The sequence below is a fragment of the Schistocerca gregaria genome, chromosome 5, assembly GCF_023897955.1.
Source record: "Schistocerca gregaria isolate iqSchGreg1 chromosome 5, iqSchGreg1.2, whole genome shotgun sequence".
Classification (NCBI taxonomy): domain Eukaryota; kingdom Metazoa; phylum Arthropoda; class Insecta; order Orthoptera; family Acrididae; genus Schistocerca; species Schistocerca gregaria.
In genome coordinates this window covers 665473381-665501028 of record NC_064924.1, presented here as the reverse complement: position 1 = coordinate 665501028, position 27648 = coordinate 665473381, and the positions used below count along the sequence as shown (strand labels likewise).

At 44.3% G+C, this 27648-nt stretch overlaps 1 protein-coding gene across 1 annotated transcript in view; it reads left to right on the top strand.

The window, feature by feature from the left end:
- Positions 1 to 27648, top strand: part of LOC126272437 (tensin) — a 2382193-nt gene that overhangs the window by 1157848 nt on the left and 1196697 nt on the right. Inside the window, exon 2 of the mRNA XM_049975310.1 lies at positions 5344 to 5452. Coding sequence (XP_049831267.1) covers positions 5344 to 5452 — 109 coding nt within the window. The remainder of the gene's footprint in view (positions 1 to 5343; positions 5453 to 27648) is intronic.

Here is a 27648-nt window from a genome sequence, read left to right as displayed (position 1 = left end):
AAAAACTATCCTGCTCTATTTTTATCTGACCAATCAGGGTCTCAATGTTAACATTAAGCTCTGCCTACAGAAATTCGGTCTACCCAATGAGAAACGTTATAATTTTCGTGGTGGGGTAATGTTTTTAACGTTTGCAACGTAACAGAGAAGCGAAAAAGTCTCACGCTAAAACTTGCAGCCGGTGTGGCCCTTTTAGTGTTATCGTAAGATCTATACCGTTCTTCTGGAGGGCTCTATCTTGTAAGATGGGCTGGGCGGTGGTCCTGGCGGTTGCCTGGCGACGTGGGTGTCCGTCCCTTATCGTAGGGCCTTCTAGCTTAACACGGTTCTGCTCTCGGCTTCTGTTCTCATTTCTCCCCTCGGAACTGCGTCTGTTTGACGGTGGGAAGGTACGACATGCATTTAGGCATTCTTGTGTTAGTCTGTGGTATTCCATTTGCTCACTCGTTACTCGTGTTACTTTGGTTAATTTAATGTCAGGATTTATTGGGAGCTATGTGACATACTACTGGATTTGCTTATCATGTCAGGGTTCTCATGGAAGGTGTTGGAATTGCCTGACACCTTAACTGCTACTGCTACTTCTAGCTCTGGTGCTGATACCTTGTGGAAAATTTCCCTTCTCCACTAACAGTCTGATAACGTTATAGATTCCGTTCTGACGTAGTTGCACATGAACTTCCTTAACCACCTCTTCGAGTTTTACCGGTGGAAATGTCTTCTGCTTTTTTCTATATTTCGTTTCTTTTGCTTTCAGTGGGACGAGATTTCTCTCCTCGGCAGGTAGTTTCTGCAAGTTCCCCGGGTAGCGGGGATGGGGGGTGGGTACTGGGAGGAGGAGAAGGGGGGGGGGGCGGAAACGTTGCTGAAGTAACACCCGAAAAACGTTAACTTTCTTCTTGGCGCCACTTCTGGGAGCCATTCGGATACGCAAGCAGTCTCGCCGAGGGAGAGCTTACTTCTTACATCATCAAGTCTCTTTTCACTTCTTCTGTAGCGTAGCAGTACGGATATCCAAACGCGTTGTGCCTGGTTCTGTTTTCTGCACTGTGAAATTTTTCATTACGACCACTGTACAACTTTCACTTGAGAATACCCCAAAAACATGAAAGGATATGGTTCGAAAATCCTCGCATTTGCTTGTCTTCCTGTTTTCCTGCTTTCCTGTCTGCTGCCTTGACAGGTACTTCACACACACAGTAAATGCGAACCTTACACCCTGTCTGCAACTGTCATCATAAATTAAGAACTGTCACAAGTTGAATGATTACTTAGTTGATCGAAGTTTACTTTGCAAATGTTTGTGAACCTACATACCGAAGACACATTCAGAAGAAACTGCAAAATTCATTCATTAAACGCTAAACGGTAAAAATGATTTGCACTTGGAAAGCGCTTCCTTAACCATTATACCATAGTTAATGCGTTATTCATCTGGAATAGACTAAAACGATCGAGTCATAAACTTAAAGTCTTCAAACTTAAATTAAAATAGTTTCTCGTGGCACATTTCTTTTATTCTGTACTGGAATTCTCAGTAGTTCAGAAAGTTTTTAAGGAATATGTTATTTATTCGTAAACTCATTCAGATTCTTTCGGGTTTTCTTTGTTTCTAAGTAGCAGTCTGAGTCGCTCAATAACCAATTTGCCTTGGCTCGATTAGTGCCACGGGATTTGATGACTAAATAAATGAATTAAATACTTAGGGACCCTGGCATTATTCACGGTATGGGCCCACTGAATGCCCAGGACTCTCAATGTGACAGCATTAGTGGTCAGAGTGAGCTGTCTTAGGTCATTTTTCTCTGTATTTCTTTACTAATGCTATTTCGTATTAACCGATACACTGTAAAATATATGCGTGGGCAACGTAACAGCATCAACTGCACAAGTCATAAAGAGCCCTTTCTTTGTTCAGACTTAGCATAAGCCAAATTCCGATTCGCAGTACAGTTGTGGGTGTTATCGTTGACACTACACTTTTCCTGTCGGGTGATAGTGTTTACTTGTTGTGTTTGCTCAAAAGTGTATTAACGACTTTAGGTGATTAAATGATTTGAGGTGTAGCTGATATCAAGCACAGCAGCATCCGAAGTATGAGATGAAATGAGATTAGATTAGATACACATTATGTTACACAGATACACAGTGAGGTGACCCACAAAGTGCAAGAATAGATAACACAATTTTTTTTTAAAGAAAGAGAGAGAGATATGAGATATGATGCCGAATCTTTCACAGATGCTAAGTGAAGAGTTCCTGTTGGGCACGGAATAAGTCAAATTCACTGAAACATTCAGGAGGGAATAACAATCTTGTCACAAAACATGCAAATGTACAACGTCCTGAGCTACATTTTTAGGCTGTTGCAGCCATGCATCATTAAACAGAAAATCAGTTTACGATAACAGTCTACATTGATCACATTAGCCGGCCGTTGTGGCCGAACGGTTCTAGGCGCTTCAGTCCGGAACCACGAGGCTGCTACGGACGCAGGTTCGAATCCTGCCTCGGGCATGGATGTGTGTGATGTCCTTAGGTTAGTTAGGCTTACGTAGTTCTAAGTATAGGAGACTGGTGACCTCAGATGTTAAGTCCCATAGTGCTTAGAGCCATATTAAGCCATTTGATCACATTACGACATTGAAGGTGTGCAGGAAACAAATTTTACGTAACACTTACGTTATTTCATATTATTAACAATATATATACGTTAATCGATCCCTCTAAGAAATTTGTGAATGGGGTAGAAAAAGTTGGCAGTATATCCTTTAGGCTCGTCTTAAACTGAACTTTATTATTAGTGAAACTTTTTATGACAGTTTTTGAAAAGGTGTGTTTCTCAATGAGGACACCATTCTGGACCCAAGTAAATGACTTAAATTGTTTGTGAAGATTATTCTCGTTGTTTGTTTTTATGAATTAAGCAGTTTGTTTGAAAATAGATGAGTTATTTATGAGAATTTTCATTAAGGAATTAATATTTTGGGAATCAGCAGTTAGTATCCCCAATTCCTTCAAAACGCCTGTGAATGGCGTTCTTGATTTCGCGCAAAAAAATTATTTGTATTACACGGTTTGGACTAGGAAAACCACATGTTAGCTTAATGAGTAAACTCAGAAAATGATCCCGTGTAACATTATGACGAAGTGTTTTGTATCATCTGTAGCGTATCAGCATTGCAAATAAGGATTCCTGTTACCTGATTGTTTCGTCGCTTCTTGGCAGAAAAAGTTCATAGTTACAAACGAAAAACTCTCAGTTACAGAGTTTCTATGGTATTCATTTACTTCGGTAACCTGTCTTCGGCTTACAAGATCATAATCAGAACTTAACTGTGTACCGTATTGAAAGAGGATGCAATACTAATGCATAACGTCACAAAAAGGATCACGCATGCAGCAGTGGAGGTTGATGATGATGATGATGATGATGATGATGATGATGATGGGGTCCCATACTCCGAGGAGCGTAGGAGACGTTGCGGGAGACCAACACCGCCGTACTAGGCAAGGTCCTAGTGGAGATGGTTTGCCATTGCCTTCCTCCGACCGTAATGGGGATGAATGATGATGATGCAGACGACACAACAACACCCAGTCATCGCGAGGCAGGAAAAATCCCTGACCCCGCCGGGAATCGAACCCGTGCGCAGGAAGCGAGAACGCTACCGCAAGACCACGAGCTGAGGACGCAGTAGAGGTTACAGAATTCTAACTCCACATTAGCTGATCATGTACTGAGGGCCACAGCTACCGGTCACATTACCATGTCCTCCACTAGCAAGCAGCGGATACAAACTTACTCTTTAAACAATAAAAAATATTGCGAAGAGCGCACATTTAATTTTAAAATGACCTAACACAGCTTAGTACGACGCTTCTTCTAAACTTTATGTAAGCCCCACATTTCTCCAATCCTTCACGCTCTCTCTCTCTCTCTCTCTCTCTCTCTCTCTCTCTCTCTCTCTCTCTCTCTCTCTCTCTCTCTCTCTCTCTCATTCATTCTATTCCCCATTTTACTAAAATGGTTCAAAAGGCTCTAAGCACTACGGGACATAACATCGGAGGTCATCAGTCCCCTAGACTTAGAACTACTTAAACCTAACTCACCAAGGACGCACACACACCAATGTCCGAGGCAGGATTCGAACCTGCGAGCTTAGCAGCAGCACGGTTCCGGACTGAAGCGCCTAGAAACGCTCGGCCACAACGGCCGGCACTTTACCCAGCATTTATTTTATTACGACTGTCAATGTACTTCATATATTCTGTTCTTTTTTTTATGTACATCTTTTTACAGTAAGAGACAGTTGTCCATATCCCTGATGTAGATGATTTAGCTTATATATTTGCTGTTACAATTTTATGTTCTTTCCTTTACACTGTTACTGCATCACTTTCTATATTTAATACCTATTCATTCCCCAATTCTCATGTCTTATATTAATTGTATTTTATTGGTTCAAATGGTTCGGAGCACTATGGGACTCAACTGCTGTGGTCATAAGTCCCCTAGAACTTAGAACTACTTAAACCTAACTAACCTAAGAACAACACACACATCCGTGCCCGAGGCAGGATTCGAACCTGCGACCGTAGCAGTCGCGCGGTTCCGGACTGAGCGCCTAGAACCGCTAGACCACCGCGGCCGGCAATTGCATTTTATTGTCTTGGTTAATTTAATTCAAAATGTTGTTATACCACATACATAGATTATGTTGTTTTACCACATACATAGCTTTTCTTTTGCTGAAAGTAATTCCTTATAGATCTTCTAATTTTCCACGTCACCTTCGCACCCAACACACACACACACACACACACACACACACACACAGAGAGAGAGAGAGAGAGAGAGAGAGAGAGAGAGAGAGAGAGAGATTCTTCGATGTTTAGTCTTAATGTTTTACTGGCGTGTTCGCTTTCCATTTTTTACATTTCGACATTAACGTTTTCAATAACGTTACAATGCATTGTCAAAGATGGAATTTACTATGAATTTGCTTTTCACTATCCGTGTGTAATATCTTTTGCAATGTTGGAAGCCTAAATAAATGAACACTGTAAAACAACCATAATTTAGTTTTTTAATTTACAATTAATAAGGATTTGTTTAGACGCGTCAGCAGTTTTGTGGTATGTTCCTCTTGACTGAACTTGCCATGGAAGTGTAATTACAAGGAATTTGGCCTGTCAACCTCTTGACTAGTTTATTGAGTGGATACGAAGTATGCTCAACTGATGTGACAGGACAGTGGCTTGATGTTTTTACAGGGCTTTGCAACAATCCCGCGCACGAGTGCCCGTTGCTAAGAGACGTTCCCGTTTGTGTTGTTGCAGCCGGATGCGGACTCGCAGAGCCACACGTTCCGCTGCAAAGTGTTCAAGCGGCCGCGACCGTGCAACCTCTGCCACCAGCCCATCCACCAGCAGGGCAGCTGCTGCAGAGGTAAGCTCGCTGGCTGCGTTCACCTGCCTTGCGCTCGCCCACCGTCAGCCGACCCCTGTGGCCGCGCGGTTCTAGGCGCTTCAGTCCGGAACCGCGCTGCTGCTACGGTCGCAGGTTCGAATCCTGCCTCGGGCATGGATTTGTGTAATGCCCTTACGTTATTTAGGTTTGAGTAGTTCTAACTCTAGGGGCCGGCCGCGGTGGTCTAGCGGTTAAGGCGCTCAGTCCGGAACCGCGGGACTGCTACGGTCGCAGGTTCGAATCCTGCCTCGGGCATGGATGTGTGTGATGTTCTTAGGTTAGTTAGGTTTAAGTAGTTCTAAGTTCTAGGGGACTGATGACCTCAGCAGTTGAGTCCCATAGTGCTCAGAGCCATTTGAACCATTTTTTTAAACTCTAGGGGACTGATGACCTCAGATGTTAAGTCCCATAGTGCTCAGAGCCATTTGAACCATTTGAAGAAAGTGTCAGATATTCTGAAGTGTAAGTTCTTACAATAATCGCTTTATTTTAAGAAACATCGTACGGACTTCATTTTATATAGTCTAGGAGATGTAAAAAGACCAGGGCGACGACCAAATGGAAGGCGGGAAGACACAGTGAAAATCATGCAGGGGCAACAGCTCTTCCGCTGCACGTTGCTGTTAACGATCCCTTATCTTTGGTCGAAATGGTTCAAATGGCTCTGAGCACTATGGGACTTAACATCTGAGGTCTGTTCTCGATTCCAATTCTGGAATATTTACTTGGTCTTCTTTCGTGAAGGCACTTCTGATGGCTGTGTTTAGTAACTCTGCTTTAGCAGCACTGTGTTCGGTATTATCTCCATTGCTATCGTGTAGAGAAGGTACTGATTGTTTCTTGCTGCTAACGTACTTCAGATACGACCAGAATCTCTTTGGATTTTCTGCCAGGTTTCGAGACAAAGTTTCGTTGTGGAAACTGTTATAAGCATCTGGCATTGAAGTCCGCGCTAAATTTCGAGCTTCTGTAAAAGATCGCCAATCTTGGCGATTTTGCGTATGTTTAAATTTCTCATGTTTGTTTCGTTGTTCCTGCAACAGTGTTCTGACCCGATTTGTGTACTAACGAGGATCAGCTCCATCCTTTGTTAATTTATTTGGTATAAATCTCTCAATTGATGCCGATACTATTTCTTTGAATTCAAGTCACATCTAGTATACACTTATATCATTAATGTGGAAGGAGTGGAGACTGTCTCACAGGAAGGCGTCAAGTGAATTTTTATCTGCCCGTTATGATGCTCGTTATTAACTCAGGATTATTTGTTGCTAAGAGGTGAAGTGTGTTTTCACAACCGTTTACTATTCGCGTGGGCTCATGAACTGACTGCTCGAAATAATTTTCAGAGAATGCGTTTAGCACAATTTAGCATGTTATCTTATGCGTACCTCCGGAATTAAACATGTTCCTTCGCCAACATATCGAGGGTAAATTAAAGTTACCAGCAACTATTATTGTATTGATACAAAGGATATTCTCCATTTATGATAGAGCGGAAAAGTAGCAGACTATTTTGTTTTTTTACTTTGTGACCATTAATTTAGTTTTCTGCGTAGGAATTAAAATTACACCTTCACGGTACAAGAAACAAAAAATTCTATAATTTGAGTAAGTAAAAATCCTGAGGTAACGATGGAAATAAGTTCAAGTTAAACGCGTTTATGCTATATCTGTAAGCGAATTTCTTTCCTTTTCTTGTTTTCCACAAAAGCAATATGACAGCTGTGGACTACATGCATATAATTTGAACATTATTACGAGCGATCTGCATCGCTTCATACCTGATGTGTTCCCAGCCGGCGATGACATCTTAACTAGGAAAATGGGCCGTGCCACAAGGCCAGAATCGTGCTGCAATGGTTTGAGAACCAAGATAGCGTTAATGTTTTGGCACCTAGATACGCCTGATCTGAACTCGGTCTATCAACTGGGCAGCAGTTCCGCTCCCACAAACCTCCAGCCAATAAATTACGGGAACCGCGCGCCCTGTGGGTTGACACGTGGTACCCTGTACCTCTGGAATCCCGCTTAGGATTTGTCGAATCTAGCCATGCAAAATGGCTGGAGTACTGCGTTCCAGAGGTGGACCAACACGCCAGTATTGGGCCATGTCGGAAAGAGAAGACACCACCTATATACAGTTCTGGCGGCTACGGCCAGTGACCCGTCCAGTGCAGATGCACATCGTGGTCGGACTCTTACGGGATTCGGCGGTAAAGCCGCGAGTAATGAGGCTAATGAGCAGGACCAATACATCACCAAGTTGAGATTTTTCCCGGCCGTTGTGGCCGAGCGGTTCTAGGCGCTTCAGTCCGGAACAGCGCGACCGCTACGGTCGCAGATTAGAATCCTGCCTCGGGCATGAATGTGTGTGATGTCCATAGGTTAGTTAGGTTTAAGTAGTTCTAAGTTCTAGGGGACTCATGACCTCAGATGTTAAGTCCCATAGTGGTCAGAGCCATTTGAACCATTTTTTGAGATTTTTGGGTCTGGAGGGAGATGTGTTAAGGGTAGTCCGGGCTGTTGTGGTGAACACTTTGTCCGAATGGCGTAGTGGTGAGCGGATCTGCCTAACAAGCTGGAGACACAGGTTCGAATCCTAGTCCAGTACAAACTTTCAAGTTGCCCCACTGATACAAATCAGTGCCCACTGGCAGCTAATACCTTTAATTTCCTTGTGTTTTAAAGCTACTAAGCAGGTGGTCGTAATGTCTTGGGTAATCACTGCATCTGCGTGTATAGCGAGTGCGCGTCGTATACACTGCCTCACAGTGTAGTGAACTCTATGGGTACTGTTCAACATTACACTCCTGTGATGAGGTGAGATGCGCCACACAGTGTCAGACGAGTACAGCGGCAACTTCTAAATATTCTCAGACTGTGTCGCAGTTCAGCAATCTACAGCGGCAGTCGTGTTACTTCTGCTGCTCGTCCACGACGCACCCTCCAGCAACTCTACGTTGTAATTATGAAATATTCTCCGTGTTTTCACCGCGTTATTGCTCCTCCTGGTGTTGCAGCCTTCTCCACAGAACTGATTCGGATGCTATGCGGCCATAGAGGCTTACTGCTACCAGTGCGATGCCAGCGTACGTTCTTATAGATTTATAAATATCCTTTGTTACGCCGTACGTAATGCACCATGTCGCTTTGAGCTTCTGCATCTTATTTTCTTGGAGATATACAGTGCAGTCTCTACTGCAGACGAGTTGAGCCCCAGTGCAGTTAACTATCCTCTGCGGAGACGAGCAGACTACTTCATGTTGGCAGCCTTACCACATTTTCGGCCAGCTTCAGTTTTCTTTACACGCTACAGTAGTGTGCGTCGAGTACTGGCATTCGAAACAGACCTTCATTCGGGTGTATGCTGTCTATCTTTTCAACGAATTAATTCGGCCCTGAAGTGGTGGCGGAGAGAATTCCTATTAAATGTAGGAATAAAACGCATCCGTTTTACTAGTTCGCCATCTAGTCTTTTCACCATATTTTGTATGTCAGACATACATACTTGAGCCCCACCCATCTATCAGTTCTTCCCTTTGAACGTTCATAAAAGATTGTGAATCACCTGTCCGAAAGAACAGATACCACCTTTCACCGGCCGTTTGACCACCTTCTTCTGTGCGGATGCACAAACAGTGTCCCAACTCTTACTGGAATCGGCGGTAAAGCCGCGAGTAATGAGTATGACGGTCAGGGGCAATATGAATATAGTGCGGGACAATAAGTTGCGAATGTCGGGCCTCGTGGGAGGCGTGCCAGAGAAAAGTCCCTGCAGTCGCAGTTTCCTCTGTGTCCTCGGTGGCTCAAATGGAGCCGGCACGGTAGCTCAGCGTGTTCGGTCAGTGGGTTTTGCTACACTCTGTAATAAAAAAACTGAGTGAACGGATCAACGAACAACCTGAACGGATGTCATCGGACGTCCACCACGAACAAATTCAATGAACAATATAGAACAAAATAAGATCAACGAAAAAAATGGATAGAGCGTCTGCCATATAAGCAGGAGATCCTGGGTTCGAGTCCCGTTCGAAGCACACATTTTCAACTGAACCCGTTGACTTATATCAACGCCTGTATGCAGCTAAGGGTATTCATTTCATTGTAATTTCAACCTAAAATTTTCACTGCAAGTATTGCAGAAATGAAAAGTGCTACTGATGTGTGGTTTTCAACAGAATGGATTGGTTATCAGGGGTGTGTGCTGTTAGCCAGTTAACAGATTGTAATAATGCCTAGTAACTGTATTTTTTGTACAAACATATACTTCCTTAAATGGAACAATGCCTATATGCTTTAACAGACTAAAGGCAGGGTAAATCAAAGTGTCACTGGTGTTTGTTGCAAGTTTCTAGTGCGACTCGTTTACGAGATATCATATTTTGAAAAGTTCCCACACCGATACTTAGGTACTACCTGCGGTAGAATACAGTGAAGAACGACCAAGTGCATACACTACTTACGTATATTCTGAACAGTAACGAGTATTATTTCAATCTGTTGATTGACTAACAAGATGAGCCCCTGAATACTACTCCATTCTGAAAAACTCGCGCATCAGCAGCACTTTTCATTTCTGCAAGTTTCAGGTGATTCAGCCCGTATATCTGTGTAGCACAATACCGTAGCTACATCTCTACGCGTTGTTCAGCACTGTTAATGTGGTACAGTCCCCAACGCACTTAGCTTGTTGCTTGTTGGGAACTACTTGTTTCAGCCAACAGTGTCCTGCTTTATTTTCGGATTTACTGTGTATAAGGTGACGGCAATGCTTTTCAGGCCCTTGTTGGTGTATACAGGTGAAACTTGCTCAGAGCTACTGTCTTTTGTCTTAACTGTTAGAAACACATACTGACGAGCATCATACGAGCATCATATGTTGCGTTACTGAGAACTAAGGTATATTCAGTCATCCTTGTTTCAGGAGGACCGATTACACAATACCTCTTATTGGATTGGATTTTCGTACCGGCCGTCGGTACACCTATCTCGCTGGGAGTTTATTTAGAAAAGTTATGGTTTCATGTCGGTCTCACCAACAGCTGGAGAACTGAAAGTCCACCCAGACAGAGCCCTACTTGCGTGGATAAGCCTTACACAACTGAGGTGCGGCAGGGTCCCCAGAGGCAGCGCACTAACATCACCGATCCACCCCGTCGGCACGTAGCACACCTTGAGGTTGAGGCTGTTTTGTACCATCCTAGAGATTCGGGAAGTTAAGCCAAGACTCCCATTCCAAGGGACACACAATTTTCTAATGCCGCGTCGCACGGTGGCCGCTGTAGCATACCCAGAGATTACGGTACGGCTATACTGAGCACTACAGATTGAAGTTTGAATAGTTTGGCTCGAGCCCCCATGTACTATGGCACGAATATGTATATATTAGTTACAGTCATCTTAATTGAGTGCCCCAGAGAAGTGGCTGGTCACATTATTTGGCTACGCTCACATCTGTCGTAAACTCAATTTTTAAAGCTGAAATAAAATATAACAAAAAAATGCAGGTAGGTACTGCGGTGAAATTTAAAATATTGAGTCACTCAAGTTGATTCATAATTTGAACAAGTAGTTCATTTTTCTTCAGTACATTCAGTAAACACTTAAAATGCTGTCCGAGGGACTTTTACGCTAGGGCGGCCGTTAATATTTGACGCTACAACGGTTTACTGTAAAATTCATATGTCGCAATCATGACACTCGACAGTCTATTCACAGTTCACAAAATACACTGTTGTCTGCTGTCCTAAATCACTATATTGCGCTCCACTTGATCGCTTTCGAACATCGCTACATACATACTTGTCCCCGAGCGTGGCTACCATCCCACACTACCCCCAGAAGCGCGGCACTTCGGCTCTTGGCGTCGCTCAAAACCAATTATTTTCAAAGATGGCCTCCCTATGCACCCTCGAAACGAGTGCCTAGCTCAAAACAATGTTTGACAAAAAGAATTACGAACATTCTAAAACTAAACACAAAACCACATACGATAAAATGAAAAAAGGAAAATTTCCGGAAATTAACAATTTAATGTCCAATTTTCTGTATCTGTCACTGTTTATTCACAAATAATGTTCTTGTGGCGTGACATTGCTTTTTCCGGATTTTTGATACTAAAGATAAATAAACAAATAAAAATACGTCCTTAATTACTCATCTGCCTCTTTAAAATTTAGAATGCTGCCGCTCGTTTCGTCTCTTTAAATTTATGTAGTATCAAAAGCACAGTTTCTCTCAGTTGAATCCCACATTCCGACCTCTCATTCATAAATGGTACAGATTATGCTAAATCGTCTACGATTGCTCGATGCAGCTCAACTAGCCGCGTCCGTAGACACTTTGTTTATATCAGTCGACCAAAGCATTACCGAAATAATAGCTTCTGAACTTTCATAAGCGTACAATTTTTAAGACAACAATAACTTTTAAACTATTACATACTTTTGTGGCGCGTCTAGATAACTTAGCTTTACTTATTTTTCTGTCCATGAGTGCCAACTCACACCTCCGTGTCATTCTTAGTTGTGTTTTTATCAATTTTTCTGTGGCATATAAACTTCACCAAGAGCGCAAACACGGCCATATGCGCCCCTGGCCATCGTCCGCTCGGGTTTTTGCAAGGCCACGTAACGGCCCCGTATCAACCGCCAGCCACGTGATCTGCGGCGGGAAACTGCCGCTCTAATCTCACCCCACAGCTTGTAGGCTCACAACGGTTAGAGAGGACTGGCGGCGCTCATCTGTCCCCGGTTCAGAAACTTCAGAATCGCGATACCAGTACCCAGCCACCGAGGACTGGGCTCGCTGAGGTGCTCGCAGTAGGGCATTACCCTGGAGGCACGTGTGGCTCACCAAATGCCACGGACATGGCGAGCATTATACAGGGTGGCAAGAATAAAAGGGACCCTGAGAGCAGAGCTCCAGGATACAAAGAAACGCAGCAGAGGAAAGAAAATACAGTACAAACCTGACTACAGCAGATGTTGAAGGTTACCACTATTCATCTCTTGGTACTTTTGGGCCTTGGTCAGCAAGTTGCTGAAGGCGGACTGAAGCTGGGCTGTCGGTACTGCTGAAATCTCATTCGAAATTTTGCTACAGTTGTTGAAGACGATGAGGGTTTTTGCGATACACCTTTAGACGTGAGGGCAACCCAGAAAACGTAATCGCTTACTGACAGATCCAATGAACTTAGTGGCCAGCTAAGGCCGCGACCAGACTGACCTCTGCTAACAAATCTTTAAGGAGTGAAGGTTGTGTAAATGTGCTCCAAGGTTCGGCCGGCTTTATGGGCAGTAGCTCCATCCTGTTGAAAGTAGATCTTTTCCCTCTCCGTTAATGCTGCCACAAATGGTTTCAAAATGCTGGCAGCCCACTTTTATTTGTGGCACCCTGTACTACATGTGTCAACAAGTTGACTTCATCGGAGGCACTTTAGAGGGCGAGGAGGTACTCAAATGAACGAACAGCGATATGTTGCGGCGAAACACCGGACTTGAGTGGGAGATTTCAAACACAAGACGAGGACTTTTTGTACAAGTTCATTGTATGATTGACAGTCTTCCTGTTCGATTCATTAGCCAAGGATAGGCAGCCAGACGACGTATGTTAGCGTTGCTTTACTTTGTGTTGTATTTTAATAATTAATACTATCGAATCACGATGTTCTCGAAACTTCATAACTATCATTATTCATGTCATTGGTTCTACGACATCTCTTGTACGGATTTTTGCTATGGAGCCCCAACAGCAACAGTGTGAGGCAAATCATCCGCCCAGAAACAACAGCCTTATCTCAAACTATTCCCAGATATTATTTGCGTCTAGTTTGCTTTACAACCTGGGCGGGATAGCTCAATTGGTAAGGCAGTGGCCTCGTATTCGGGAGGAGCGGGATGCAGATTGCCGTCCAGCTGTCCAATGGTTTGCCCAAACCGATTAAAATTAATGATGAGAGAGTAGTTCCTTTGATAAGAACACGCCTCTTTCACTTCCCCATCCTCCTCCAGTCTGACTTTGAGCTCTGGTTTCATTGACTTCGTCGTCCACGAAACCTTAAACGTTAATCTGCCTTCGTTATTCCTTCTGCTTTGCAAAGCGGACAGTGTCTTATTTCTAAATGGAGGCGTGGATGCCCAGCTTTTTCTTTTCTTATGCCCACGTTAGAATCATACGCCTTCTTTTAACACTTTGCCGTCCGCACGTCTCGCACAAATTTATTCTACTGGTGCCGGCAGCGCTAATTCGGATTACCTGGCTTGTCGCCGGCCGCTTGTCACCTTTCCGTTGTTGACAAGCTTTAAACACATTGACTTTTGCACGCTTTAATTTTCCGGAAATCCTCTATTTTGCCGTATCGTTCCACAAACTCGAATTTTCTTTTCAAGTAACTTCTCTGCAAGTTCTATACTGTTATAACAATTATCCATGCACAGGTGATGCCACTTTCCATCAGAAGGTGTCAATAGTTCCATCCTGTTTTTGCTAAAGGCTGTCAAGCGCCGGAACATATGTTGAATGAGGAAATGTATCCCGTACTCGAATCATACAGCATTCGAATGAGTATGCCGTATTTCGTAATTTTCGACGGATTGTAAACTTCAAAATTTAAACGTCCACGCCACGGTATCATTGAGATGTTTCGACTTAGATCAAACGTTTCTTTAGGAAAAATGATCAATTACAAATTGCACTTTGACAAGCCGGTCGGCATTATCCGGTTTATTGTTGGTGTCGGAAAAATGTAAAAATAATAATATTTGTCTGAATCGGTTGCGCGACATGGTTTTGCGAAATATCGGTGTGTTTGTCAACGGATTCGTTGACCAATAATCATCGATCCTTGCTTTTTTTTACAATTCCCGTAAGGATAGCAAACCCAAATCATTTTCTAAGTTCGGGTCCCGTAACGTCGACAAATTTCGCATTTTTAATCCAGTTTCCTTCTGTTGCAATTTCGACTGTAGTACTTGTTGGTTTCGTTGCTAATATATTCAAATAGATCGTTGCCAATACATGATTCTACGATATCCTCGACACTCTGTGTATATTTGGAAAATATCTTTGGACACGGGGATCCTTCCAATTTATTATTGGTCCTCGGTAAATCAGAGTCTAACCACTGTGAACTGTCTTCTTCGTGTGATTCAGGCGAATCAGTTGGAAACCGTACCGTTCGCCGAATTCTTCGTGGACGTATTTCACTATCTTCCGATTATTCTACTTCTCTCTCATTTTTTGATATTCTATGTCTTCTTCCGAATCGGCCAAGTCGTCCAGAACGTCAGACAAGACGTCCGTGCAATCATAGTAAATAATCCTATTCTCTCTTTCGTCCGCCATCATGAAAGGTCACAAGTACTAATAAAAACAAAAAAACTTGTTATGTGTAACTTATTGTTAAGTAAACAAAACACCAACAGAAGGCAAAAGATACTGAAGTTCTGTCGCCGGCCGTTGACCGCTATTTCGCGCATGACACCACTGCGGTGTCGCCGGACGGCATAGTGTTAATACACTCCAGGAAATTGAAATAAGAACACCGTGAATTCATTGTCCCAGGAAGGGGAAACTTTATTGACACATTCCTGGGGTCAGATACATCACATGATCACGCTGACAGAACCACATGCACATAGACACAGGCAACGGAGCATGCACAATGTCGGCACTAGTACAGTGTATATCCACCTTTCGCAGCAATACAGGCTCCTATTCTCCCATGGAGACGATCGTAGAGATGCTGGATGTAGTCCTGTGGAACGGCTTGCCATGCCATTTCCACCTGGCGCCTCAGTTGGACCAGCGTTCGTGCTGGACGTGCAGACCGCGTGAGGCGGCGCTTCATCCAGTCCCAAACATGCTCAATGGGGGACAGATCCGGAGATCTTGCTGGCCAGGGTAGAGCACGTTGGGTGGCACGGGATACATGCGGACGTGCATTGTCCTGTTGGAACAGCAAGTTCCCTTGACGGTCTAGGAATGGTAGAACAATGGGTTCGATGACAGTTTGGATGTACCGTGCACTATTCAGTGTCCCCTCGACGATCACCAGAGGTGTACGGCCAATGTAGGAGATCGCTCCCCACACCATGATGCCGGGTGTTGGCCCTGTGTGCCTCGGTCGTATGCAGTCCTGATTGTGGCGCTCACCTGCACGGCGCCAAACACGCATACTACCATCATTGGCACCAAGGCAGAAGCGACTCTCATCGCTGAAGACGACACGTCTCCATTCGTCCCTCCATTCACGCCTGTCGCGACACCACTGGAGGCGGGCTGCACGATGTTGGGGCGTGAGCGGAGGACGGCCTAACGGTGTGCGGGACCGTAGCCCAGCTTCATGGAGACGGTTGCGAATGGTCCTCGCCGATACCCCAGGAACAACAGTGTCCCTAATTTGCTGGGAAGTGGCGGTGCGGTCCCCTACGGCACTGCGTAGGATCCTACGGTCTTGGCGTGCATCCGTGCGTCGCTGCGGTCCGGTCCCAGGTCGACGGGCACGTGCACCTTCCGCCGACCACTGGCGACAACATCGATGTACTGTGGAGACCTCACGCCCCACGTGTTGAGCAATTCGGCGGTACGTCCACCCGGCCTCCCGCATGCCCACTATACGCCCTCGCTCAAAGTCCGTCAACTGCACATACGGTTCACGTCCACGCTGTCGCGGCATGCTACCAGTGTTAAAGAGTGCGATGGAGCTCCGTATGCCACGGCAAAGTGGCTGACACTGACGGCGGCGGTGCACAAATGCTGCGCAGCTAGCGCCATTCGACGGCCAACACCGCGGTTCCTGGTGTGTCCGCTGTGCCTTGCGTGTGATCATTGCTTGTACAGCCCTCTCGCAGTGTCCGGACCAAGTGTGGTGGGTCTGACACAACGGTGTCAATGTGTTCTTTTTTCCATTTCCAGAAGTGTAGATTCTAATGATAGTCTCCTGTGAACAGGCGGTGTATGTGGATGGGAGTGCATATAGTGTAGTGCCATACTTCTGTTCTATGATCATGACGGGGTGATGGTGAAATGAATTGATCGTATGACGTTTTTTGGCCAGAGACACCATCTAGCGTTGTTCAGCCGCCTCACACAATTTTTTCTATTTGACGCCACTTCAGCAACTTGCACGCCAATGAAGATGAGATGAAGTGGTGAGGACTACTCAAACATCAGTCGCCGAGTCAAGGAAACCTCTTTCCCACCCGGGAACCGAACCAGAGACCACGCGATGTAGAGGCTGTGACGCTAACCACTAGACTACGAGTTGGGGACAGGATGATAATGATGACAGTGCTGATGACGATGGCGGTATGATGACAATGATAATGATGAAAAAAGAGAGAGAATGAAACAAGTTGCCGGCACGTAACTTACTCATTTGTTCCACCAGCAAGTGCTACAGGCATTCACTTCAAGAGACACTGCGCAGAGATTCGACAGTGGTACAAAGACTGATGGTCATAAACAATATGCCACCAATTTCATTCCCCTTTCAGCCAAATAATGGTGGCGAAAATTTCTTCCATCACCAGGATCGGAATCGGCTACCTCGGAGTAGTTTGCCACCATTCATGCGTGCGGCCGCGTACTCTGCTACGGACGCGCATAAGTGATCAATGACAATAGTAAAGTCTCCCATTTATAGTGACACCACTTTTTTTGCCCACTTCACTTCGATTCAGTGAATCTGTAATGAGGCTGCTGGATTCGACAATACGTCAGTGCATTTCCTAGTTGTGGATGTTAGGATGAGAAAAAACCTTAGTAAATTCTGTCCTGATATATTCGTAATATTATTATTGAAATATTCAGTGTCCATCATGCTGATAGTTTCGTAATATTATTACTGAAATATTGAGTGTGCTTCAAGTAAATCTTTTTGTCTAGCACCAGACGCGATAGAAACATCTCCAGAGATCAAATAATGTAGTGAATGGCGATTTCGTCCACTAGTTCGATTATAAGTTGCCAAACTGTAAACATTCTTTACAGTTATACCATTCATTTACAACCCATAGAATACCTATGATTGTTACACAGTCGCAGCAATCCCCGGTTCTTTAAAAAACCGATTTTGTTTCACATTAATTATATTTTTTATTGGCTACTAGTGTTTTAATTTTTCACTTAGCCGTTTATCATAAAATTAAAAGGTGTGCAAGCACAATGAAGGAACATATTAAGTCATAGAACAATACTGCAACTCTTCTCTGTACATGAAGCTGGTATCTGTACAGATATCATTGGTGATCTTCCAGCTCTGGAAGAATGAAGTTATAATGAAACCTAGACCTTTCGCTCCTTACGGGCGCTGATAAATATCAACGGGGACAGTTAAAAAATGTGTGCTCCGACGGGGGACTGATGACCTTGGAAATTAAGTCCCATAGTGTTCAGAGCCATTTTTGTGCCTTAAAGGGACTCGAACCCGAGACCTCCTGCTTACATGGCAGATGCTCTATATTATTTATTTATTTATTTATTTTATTCAGTATAGTTCGTTGTGTGTGGTCTGGGCGGGCGTCACATGGCATTCGTTCAAGATGATCGTTGATTCCTTTTCTCAGTTTTTTTTTTTATAGCAGAGGGCAATCGGTCCTCTGGCTGAACACGCTGAGCTACCGTGCTGGCTCCGATTTCCGCAAGAGTTTGGACAATTTGAGTACAAGCGCAATGAAGAACATAATTGGCCGGTAAGCCTTATCTATACGCAGATGGTGTTTGTTCTTTCGGACTTTTGGACATGTCTGCCATGTAAGCAGGACGTCCCGTGTTCGAGCCCCAGTCGGGGCATACATTTTTCAACTGTCGCCCTTCATATTTATCAACGTCTGTAAGCAGCGAAAGGTCTAGATTTCATCATACGTTCATTCTTCTCAGTACACTTTCTACAGAGTGGAAATCTACTCTGTAGGAATCAGCATGGGTTTCTAAAAAGACAATGTTGTGGAACCCAGCTCGCGCTATTCGTCCACGAGACTCTGAGGGCCATAGACATGGGTTCCTAGATAAATGCCGTGTTTCTTGACTTCGGCAAGGCGTTCGATACAGTTCCTGACAGTCGTTTAAAGAACAAATTAAGAGCATATGGACTATCAGACCAATTGTGTGATTGGATTGAAGAGTTCCTACATAACAGAACGCAGCATGTCATTCTCAATGGAGAGAAGTCTTCTGAAGTAAGAGTGATTTCACGTGTACCGCAGGGGAGTGTCGTAGGACCGTTGATATTCATAATAAATATACATAAATATTCATAAATGACCTAGTGGATGACATCGGAAGTTCACTGAGGCTTTTTGCGGATGAAGCTGTGGTATATCGAGAGGTTGTAACAATGAAAATTGTACTGAAATGCAGGAGGATCTGCAACAAATTGACGCATGGTGCAGGGAATGGCAATTTAATCTCAGTGTAGATAAGTGTAATGTGCTGCGAATACATAGAAAGAGACATAATTTTTTTCATTTGGCTACGAATAGCAGGTCAGCAACTGGAAGCAGCTAATTTCATAAATTATCTGGGAGTACACATTAGGAGTGATTTAAAATGGAATGATCATATAAAGTTGATCGTCGGTAAAGCAGATGCCAGACTGAGATTCATTGGAAGAATCCTAAGGAATTGCAATCCGAAAACAAAGGAAGTAGGTTACAGTACACTTGTTCGCCCACTGCTCGAATACTGCTCAGCAGAGTGGGATCCGTACCAGATAGGGTTGTTAGAAGAGATAGAGAAAATCCAACCGAGAGCAGCGCGCTTCGTTACAGGATGGTTTAGTAATCGCGAAAGTGTTACGGAGATGATAGATAAACTCCAGTGGAAGACTGCAGGAGAGACGCTCAGTAGCTCGATACGGGCTTTTTTTGAAGTTTCGAGAACATACCTTCACCGCGGAGTCAAGCAGTATATTGCTCCCTACTACGTATATCTCGCGAAGAGACCATGAGGATAAAATCAGAGAGATTTCAGCCCACACTGAGGCATACCGACAATCTTTCTTTCCACGAACAATACGAGAGTGGAACAGAAGGGAGAACCGATAGAGGTACTCAAGGTACCCTCCGCCACACACCGTCAGGTGGCTTGCGGAGCATGGATCTAGATGTAGATGTACACTTACGAATAAGTTTTTCTTGTTTCAATGACAAAAATTTCCCTTTGCTACAATAAAACTAAAACTGAGTTAATGAATTTTCGACACAGGCTGTCCAACAGTAAAGTGGCATAGGCCTAACTTCTAATACGGTGGAAAGGAAGGCTCTGTCCCATTTAGTCCCCAGACGTCTTCCAGTGCCTTGTTTAAGTGCGTCAAGGCGACAGGAGGCAAATAACATTACTTCTCACTATGCTGTTTCCCTCGGGCACCCACTTACCCCTTAAGCACCGTTGAGAGTAAAGTGAACGCCATTTACTCTGCGTCTGCTTGCTCCCCAGTGGCGGTCTTAATTAAGGTGCTCGCGAAGAACGCTTGCTGGAGGAGCCTCTTTTCACAACAAGACGCAATTTAGCAAACTCTTGCAGCGAGCGAGGTAGCCATTCGTGCCGAACGCTCTGCAAACAGAGCGCACGGCGAACCTGAAAATACAACTTTGTTTACCAAAGATTTAGTCAGATAAATCGAATGGTATTCCATCAACGCTCTCTACGCAATATCTTAACGAAGTGCACTTAAAAAAAAAAATGTCTATCGTGTGCGTCGGCTTCTGATGCGCCAATCTCTTTATCGTGGAGTAGCGCTTATACTGGACGTCCTCAGTTTTTTTGTTGGATGTGGTCCAATCTCCGTCATCCACTATAGTTTTGCCCTCTACGCCTCCCTCTAGTACCATGGAGATTAATCTCTGAAGTCTTAACACATGTCCTATAATGAAACTTCCTGGCAGATTAAAACTGTGTGCCGGACCGAGACTCGAACTCGGGACCTTTGCCTTTCGCGGGCAAGTGCTCTACCAACTGAGCTACCCAAGCACGACTCACGCCCCGTCCTCACAGCTTTACTTCCGCCAGTACCTCGTCTTCCACTTTGTATCTAGTCAACTTGTTCAACGGAATTCACTTCGTGTTTAAAATATGTCTATCACATTTGGGACTTGGAAGCTGACTAGACACAAAGTAGCAGACGAGGTACTGGTGGAATTGAAGTTGTGAGGACGGGTCGCGAGTCGTACTTGGGTAGCTGAGATGGTAGAGCACTTGCCCGCGAAACTCAAAGGCCCCGTGTTCGAGTCTCGCTCCGGCACACAGTTTTAATCTGCCACGAAGTTTCGTATCAGCGCACACTCCGCTGCAGAGTGAAAATCTCATTCTGGAAACATCCCCCAGGCTGTGGCTAAGTCATGTCTCCGCAATATCCTTTCTTTCAGGAGTGCTAGTTTTGCAAGGTTCGCAGAAGAGCTTCTGTGACGTTTGGAATGTAGGAGACGAGGTACGGGCAAAATTAAAGTTGTGAGGGCGGTTCCTGAGTCGTACATGGGTAACTCAGTTGATAGAGCACTTGCCCGCGAAAGCAAATGTCCCGAGTTCGACTCTCGGTCCGGCACACAGTTTTAATCTGCCAGGGAGTTTCATAACAGCGCACACTCTGCTGCACAGAGAAATTCTCATTCATGTCATATAATGCTGACAGTTCTTCATGTCAGTGTTTCCCACACATTTCTTTCCTCGCTGATTCTACGGAGAATCTCCTCATTTCTTACCGTATCAGTCCATCATATTTTCAACAGCTTTCTATAGCACCACATCTCAAACAACCATCCTGTGCTCTAGACGAACATTCTCATGAATTAATTCCGCAAATTAAGGTCAGTATTGATACTACCAGACTCCTCTTGGCCAGAAATACCCCCATTTGCCTGTAACTAGTGTGATATTATGCCATCCTTACTTTGGCCGGCATATGTTATTATGTTATTTTGCTTCCGACGAAGCGGAATTCCTTCAGTTCGTGTACTGCGTGGTCCCTAATTTTGATGATAAGCTTCACACTAATCTCATTTCCGCTACTCCTCATAACTTTCGGCTTTCTTCGGTTTATTCTCAATCCATATCCTGTACTCATCAGATCATTTATTCCATTCATCAGTGCTGTGGTTCTCCTTCACTTTCACCGAGGACGGCAATATGATCAGCAAAATAACTGACATCCTTCACACTGAGTTTCAATCCCATTCTTGAGCAATTTATTTTATTTCCGTCGTTGATTATTCGATGTGTAGATTGAACAGTAGCTACGAGAGACTGCAACTCATTCTCACAACCCTTTCAACCTGAGCACATCGTTCTTGGTATTCTACTCTTTTTTGTTCCCATACAGGCATATAAGATTAATATTACTTGTCCGATAACCTGCAGGCGTTGTTTCACGGAGAGGTTCAGAAAAAAATGTTTATTCGCTGGAGATGGTTGAACTTGAACCTTTCTAGCAGCATCCTGCGCTTTTCGCAGAAAGGTCTCGCCACTTACATGACGACGGACCAGCCAGTGCCAGTTAATTGAGAATTCAAATCGTTGAAAGACCAGTTTACTCTCCTACAACACATTCGGGAGGACAACGGTTCAAACCCGCGTCTGGCCATCCTGATTTGGATAATCCGTGATTTATCTACATCGTTCCAGACAAATGCCGGGATGGTTACTTTTAAAGGGCACTGCATATTTTCTTCCTTTTTCTCGAAACAATCTGCGCTTGTGCTCCGTTTCTAATGACCACGATGTCGACTAAACTTTGTACCCTAATCTTCCTTCCTTTTTTTATAAAACTCGAAGTTATTGAACAACAGTGTGAATATTTTTGGTTTTTGTTTCAAATACAGTTCTAAAGATAGGACACATACCGTAGCGTGTTGGACAAAGGTGCATTTAAAGCTGGGGCAGAATACTTAGGCGCTTGCCAGTTCTTGTTATGTTCAGCTATCGTGTAATGCCAGACATCTCTTGAAGAAGAATTCCAACTTAGACTCAAAGAACATTTGTCATAAGGAAATTTTTAAAAGGGACGGAAGATTTTATTTCCCTGTGTGAACGCCAGAAAAGATACTTCAAGTATGCAAGACCAGTTCATTCCTTCACACCCAAACTGTCGAAATATCTTTGGTTACCAACAGGAAGTGTGAAATTTCAAAGTAGAAAAATGTAGTGAGTACAGCCAAACAGCAGTTACAAGTACTTTCCATCATTGATCTTTACGTAGTTTATAAACGTTTTTGACCAGTTCAGCCTCCTTCAGTAGTACAGCTTATTCTTGTAAGACGGTCAGAACGTAGGGAGGTGTGTCAGTAGGCCTTCTCCAGCTTCAGCTTCTTTCTAGTTGACAACAACAGATACTCGTGCTTCGCAGCTGAACAGTCGTCTTCCGGGCTGTACTGGATATCGGGTTACGCTACGGATCGACCTGCCAACATATTTTATTATTTTGTTTTAATTATTTGCAGCAAAATCTTTGTCTTCTGTCATCTACGTACTATGATGGACCATACATTCCATATACCTAAAATTGCCCGTGTTACATGGAACTGGTTAAGATCTGCGACTGTGTACGGAATTTATAATTTCTGTCACGTTTATTTTCCGAAAATTATCGGCACGACGCTTTCCGGCAGCGGGATACCACCATCAAGTACCACACAGTTATATATACAGTCAAGTACCGACCTACCCCGGCTTCCCGAGATGACCTCTTAACATTTAAAGCAGGAGGCCCTGTTGACAGTATCTAACCAAAAATGTATCCTTTTATTCTGTGAAAGTATCAGTGATAAGGTTATTCTAAATTAATTATTCAGCAGCCCGCCGGAGTGGCCGAGCGGTCCTAGGTGCTACAGTCTGGAACCGCGCGACCGCTGCGGTGGCAGGTTCGAATCCTGCCTCGTGCGTGGATGTGTGTGATGTCCTTAGGTTAGTTAGGTTTAAGTAGTTCTAAGTCCTAGGGGACTGATGACCTCAGCAAACCAGGATCTGACTGCGTCTGTGAACTTGTTTCTTGCATTCCTCCAATTTGCCAGAAATGCAGCATGTATTTGACTCAACAATCAAGTTTAAGAGAATAATGCCGTTTGTGCAATGGCATTAAGATGGTACTGGAAAATTAACTTTTGGCCCTGATGTTTACTTGGTTCTTTCATTGGTGGGTAACTTTAGTTTACAACTCATTTTCATACTCAACACAAGCAAAGGATGTGGATTATGATTCAGGCTGTTAGATTTAAACACAATGTTGATATATTACTAAAATTTTAAGTGGTGCACAAAACCTACCATTTCAAACATTTTCGTAGCACGAATCACTCTTACAAAAAATTTTACAAAACGCTTACTGCGTCAAACCTTAGACATACAAATCCTAACTCTGAACATTATCTAACAAAAACCAATTTGAAATGATTATATATCTTCTCTCATATACGTGCTAAAGTTTGGTCAGGGGCAGCGACCTACCTTACACCTGTCACCACACGTCTGCTTCCTCCGGGCACCTACCTGCGACTCTCCGGTTTTTTACTACGCGCGCCCGTCTCTCTTTATGTAGTATAACGACGTAAGTTTTGTATAAATGATTTTCTTCTAACATATGACCATGTGCAGACTTCGTCACCTACGTCAGTTACAAAACACTTCAAAATTATATAATTCTTTTTAAAGTTGTCTCGGAATGGTTCTTGAACAAAACTGTAAACTTTTGAGTCGTATGCGCAGAACTATGTCACTCATTCCAGTTGGTTTGCGCAAACTTTTTTCAATTTAGATGTCGTTTGTTTCTTCTCAGAAATTATACACTCCTGGAAATGGAAAAAAGAACACATTGACACCGGTGTGTCAGACCCACCATACTTGCTCCGGACACTGCGAGAGGGCTGTACAAGCAATGATCACACGCACGGCACAGCGGACACACCAGGAACCGCGGTGTTGGCCGTCGAAAGGCGCTAGCTGCGCAGCATTTGTGCACCGCCGCCGTCAGTGTCAGCCAGTTTGCCGTGGCATACGGAGCTCCATCGCAGTCTTTAACACTGGTAGCATGCCGCGACAGCGTGGACGTGAACCGTATGTGCAGTTGACGGACTTTGAACGAGGGCGTATAGTGGGCATGCGGGAGGCCAGGTGGACTTACCGCCGAATTGCTCAACACGTGGGGCGTGAGGTCTCCACAGTACATCGATGTTGTCGCCAGTGGTCGACGGAAGGTGCACGTGCCCGTCGACCTAGGACCGGACCGCAGCGACTCACGGATGCACGCCAAGACCGTAGGATCCTACGCAGTGCCGTAGGGGACCGCACCGCCACTTCCCAGCAAATTAGGGACACTGTTGCTCCTGGGGTATCGGCGAGGACCATTCGCAACCGTCTCCATGAAGCTGGGCTACGGTCCTGCACACCGTTAGGCCGTCTTCCGCTCACGCCCCAACATCGTGCAGCCCGCCTCCAGTGGTGTCGCGACAGGCGTGAATGGAGGGACGAATGGAGACGTGTCGTCTACAGCGATGAGAGTCGCTTCTGCCTTGGTGCCAATGATGGTCGTATGCGTGTTTGGCGCCGTGCAGGTGTGCGCCACAATCAGGACTGCATACGACCGAGGCACACAGGGCCAACACCCGGCATCATGGTGTGGGGAGCGATCTCCTACACTGGCCGTACACGTCTGGTGATCGTCGAGGGGACACTGAATAGTGCACGGTACATCCAAACCGTCATCGAACCATCGTTCTACCATTCCTAGACCGGCAAGGGAACTTGCTGTTCCAACAGGACAATGCACGTCCGCATGTAGCCCGTGCCACCCAACGTGCTCTAGAAGGTGTGAGTCAACTACCCTGGCCAGCAAGATCTTCGGATCTGTCCCCCATTGAGCATGTTTGGGACTGGATGAAGCGTCGTCTCACGCGGTCTGCACATCCAGCACGAACGCTGGTCCAACTGAGGCGCCAGGTGGAAATGGCATGGCAAGCCGTTCCACAGGACTACAAACAGCATCTCTACGATCGTCTCCATGGGAGAATAGCAGCCTGTATTGCTGCGAAAGGTGGATATACACTGTACTAGTGCCGACATTGTGCATGCTCTGTTGCCTGTGTCTATGTGCCTGTGGTTCTGTCAGTGTGATCATGTGATGATATGACCCCAGGAATGTGTCAATAAAGTTTCCCCTTCCTGGGACAATGAATTCATGGTGTTCTTATTTCAATTTCCAGGAGTGTATTAATGCAAGTTAGCTGCTTTAATAAATATTGAAACCACATTGAATAAACTTTTAAGACTCAAACTCGCGATGAATGTTTTCAAAAATTAATAATCTCGTCAAATAAATCAGTAATACTTTTTCCTTAATATAATTCTTCATAAATAAATTCTCGGAACACGTATTTAAACTTTTGTAATATACACTAGTTTATTATCTTCCTATATACTAAATATAGACAAGAACCTGAACCTTGACAAGATAGGACTGGATATTTACAACATGATTAAACTTTCTATGGCGTCATTGTTGTAGAAACATTACAAATTCTATTTTTTTCAGTTTTTAGAAGCCCGACGCAACATCTCGGTTTCAGGATCTTCTGTTGCTCTTTGGCTGTCGACCCGCGACGTATAGTGGCCAGCAATTTTCTCTCTGGTCCCGGCAGCGAAGATGCTGTCTCCGTTCGTTGCGACGCCCTCTCCGTACATGAAACATAAAAATAAATAAAAACTTCAGTTAATTCACAAACGTTACAAATATTACAAAATACACAAACGAAACACTAAATTAAACTTATATTCACCTGCAAACTGGGCTGACACAGGTGGTTGGGTGACGCTTCAATTTCGCGTCCCACTACATTAACCATAAAAGATCCTCCTACTCAAAGATATTATACTCGTTCCACCTTGCGGTTGGCAACTACCGACTATTTTCTGGAACTACCCTGATCAGACCTTAGCACATACCTTTCACTGTTTACGAAATATGGTGGTATACACAAGCCTTCTTCGTGACTTGGCCTATTTATTAGCGAAAACTGTACCACAGGTCCTACAGTAGTTCTTGAGATTAGCTTTCAATATTGACAGAAAAACCCACCGAGCGACTTTAAAATGTATAACATGTCAAGTTGTTACATTACACTTTACAGAGAAGAGAAATTTCTCGTCATCGTGAGTGAGAAAAGGGATACGAGAAAAACACTAACTTTAGGGAGGAACAGGACGATAGGGAAAAACTTCCAAGGTACTAGAGGGAGCCGTAGCGCAAATACTTGACCACGTTTGGCGTGAGTTCTACTCTGAGATGAAGAGGTTGACACAAGAGAGGAAGTCGTTTCGAGTCGCAACAAACCAGACTTAAGAATAAAAACTTATTTGACAAGGTGTACAACTTTGGTCCCGCCGTTTTTTCCCCAACATTTGAGGATTTAAAGAAACAAACTGGTTCCACATGTATCATTCAAAGTATTTTCCGTCGCTGGCCACGACTTTCTCCCATCTTTCGGGCAGTGTACGAATCCCGCGTCGAAAAAATTGTTCATCTTTTGAAGCGATCCATGAATCGATCTAATTTGTCACTTCTTCATGAGATCGGAAGTGTTGGTCAGCCAGGCGATGCGCCACTGATCTAAACAGGCGATAGTCAGAAGGAGCAATGTCTGTAGAATACGGCGGGTGGGGTAGGACTTCCTATTGTAACGTTTGTAAGTACGTTTTGACCTATTTTGCAACGTGGGGTCGGGCGTTGTCGTGCTGCAAAATCGCTTTATCGTGCCTCTCGCTGTATTGTGGCCGTTTGTAATACTCTACTCAAACGCATTAATTGCGTTCGATAACGAGCACCTGTGATTGTTTCACTTGGTTTTATCTCCTCATAGTACACGACGCAGATCTGGTTCCACCAAATGCAGAGCATGATCTAGGAGCCGTGAATATTCGGTTTGGCCGTCGACGTGGAAGCATGGCCGGGATATCCCCATGAATTTTTGCATTTGGTGTTATCGTAATGAACCCATTTTTTGTCCCCGGTCAAAATGCGATGCAGAAATCCCTTCCGTTTTTGCCTCTGAAGGAACTGTTCAAAAAACCCACAAACGTCGTTCAATGTCTCTTGGTTTCAGCTCACACGGGACCCAAGTTCCATCTTTCTGAATCATGGCCACAGCCTTGAGACGTTTTGAAATTGCTTGCTGTGTCACTGCCACTAA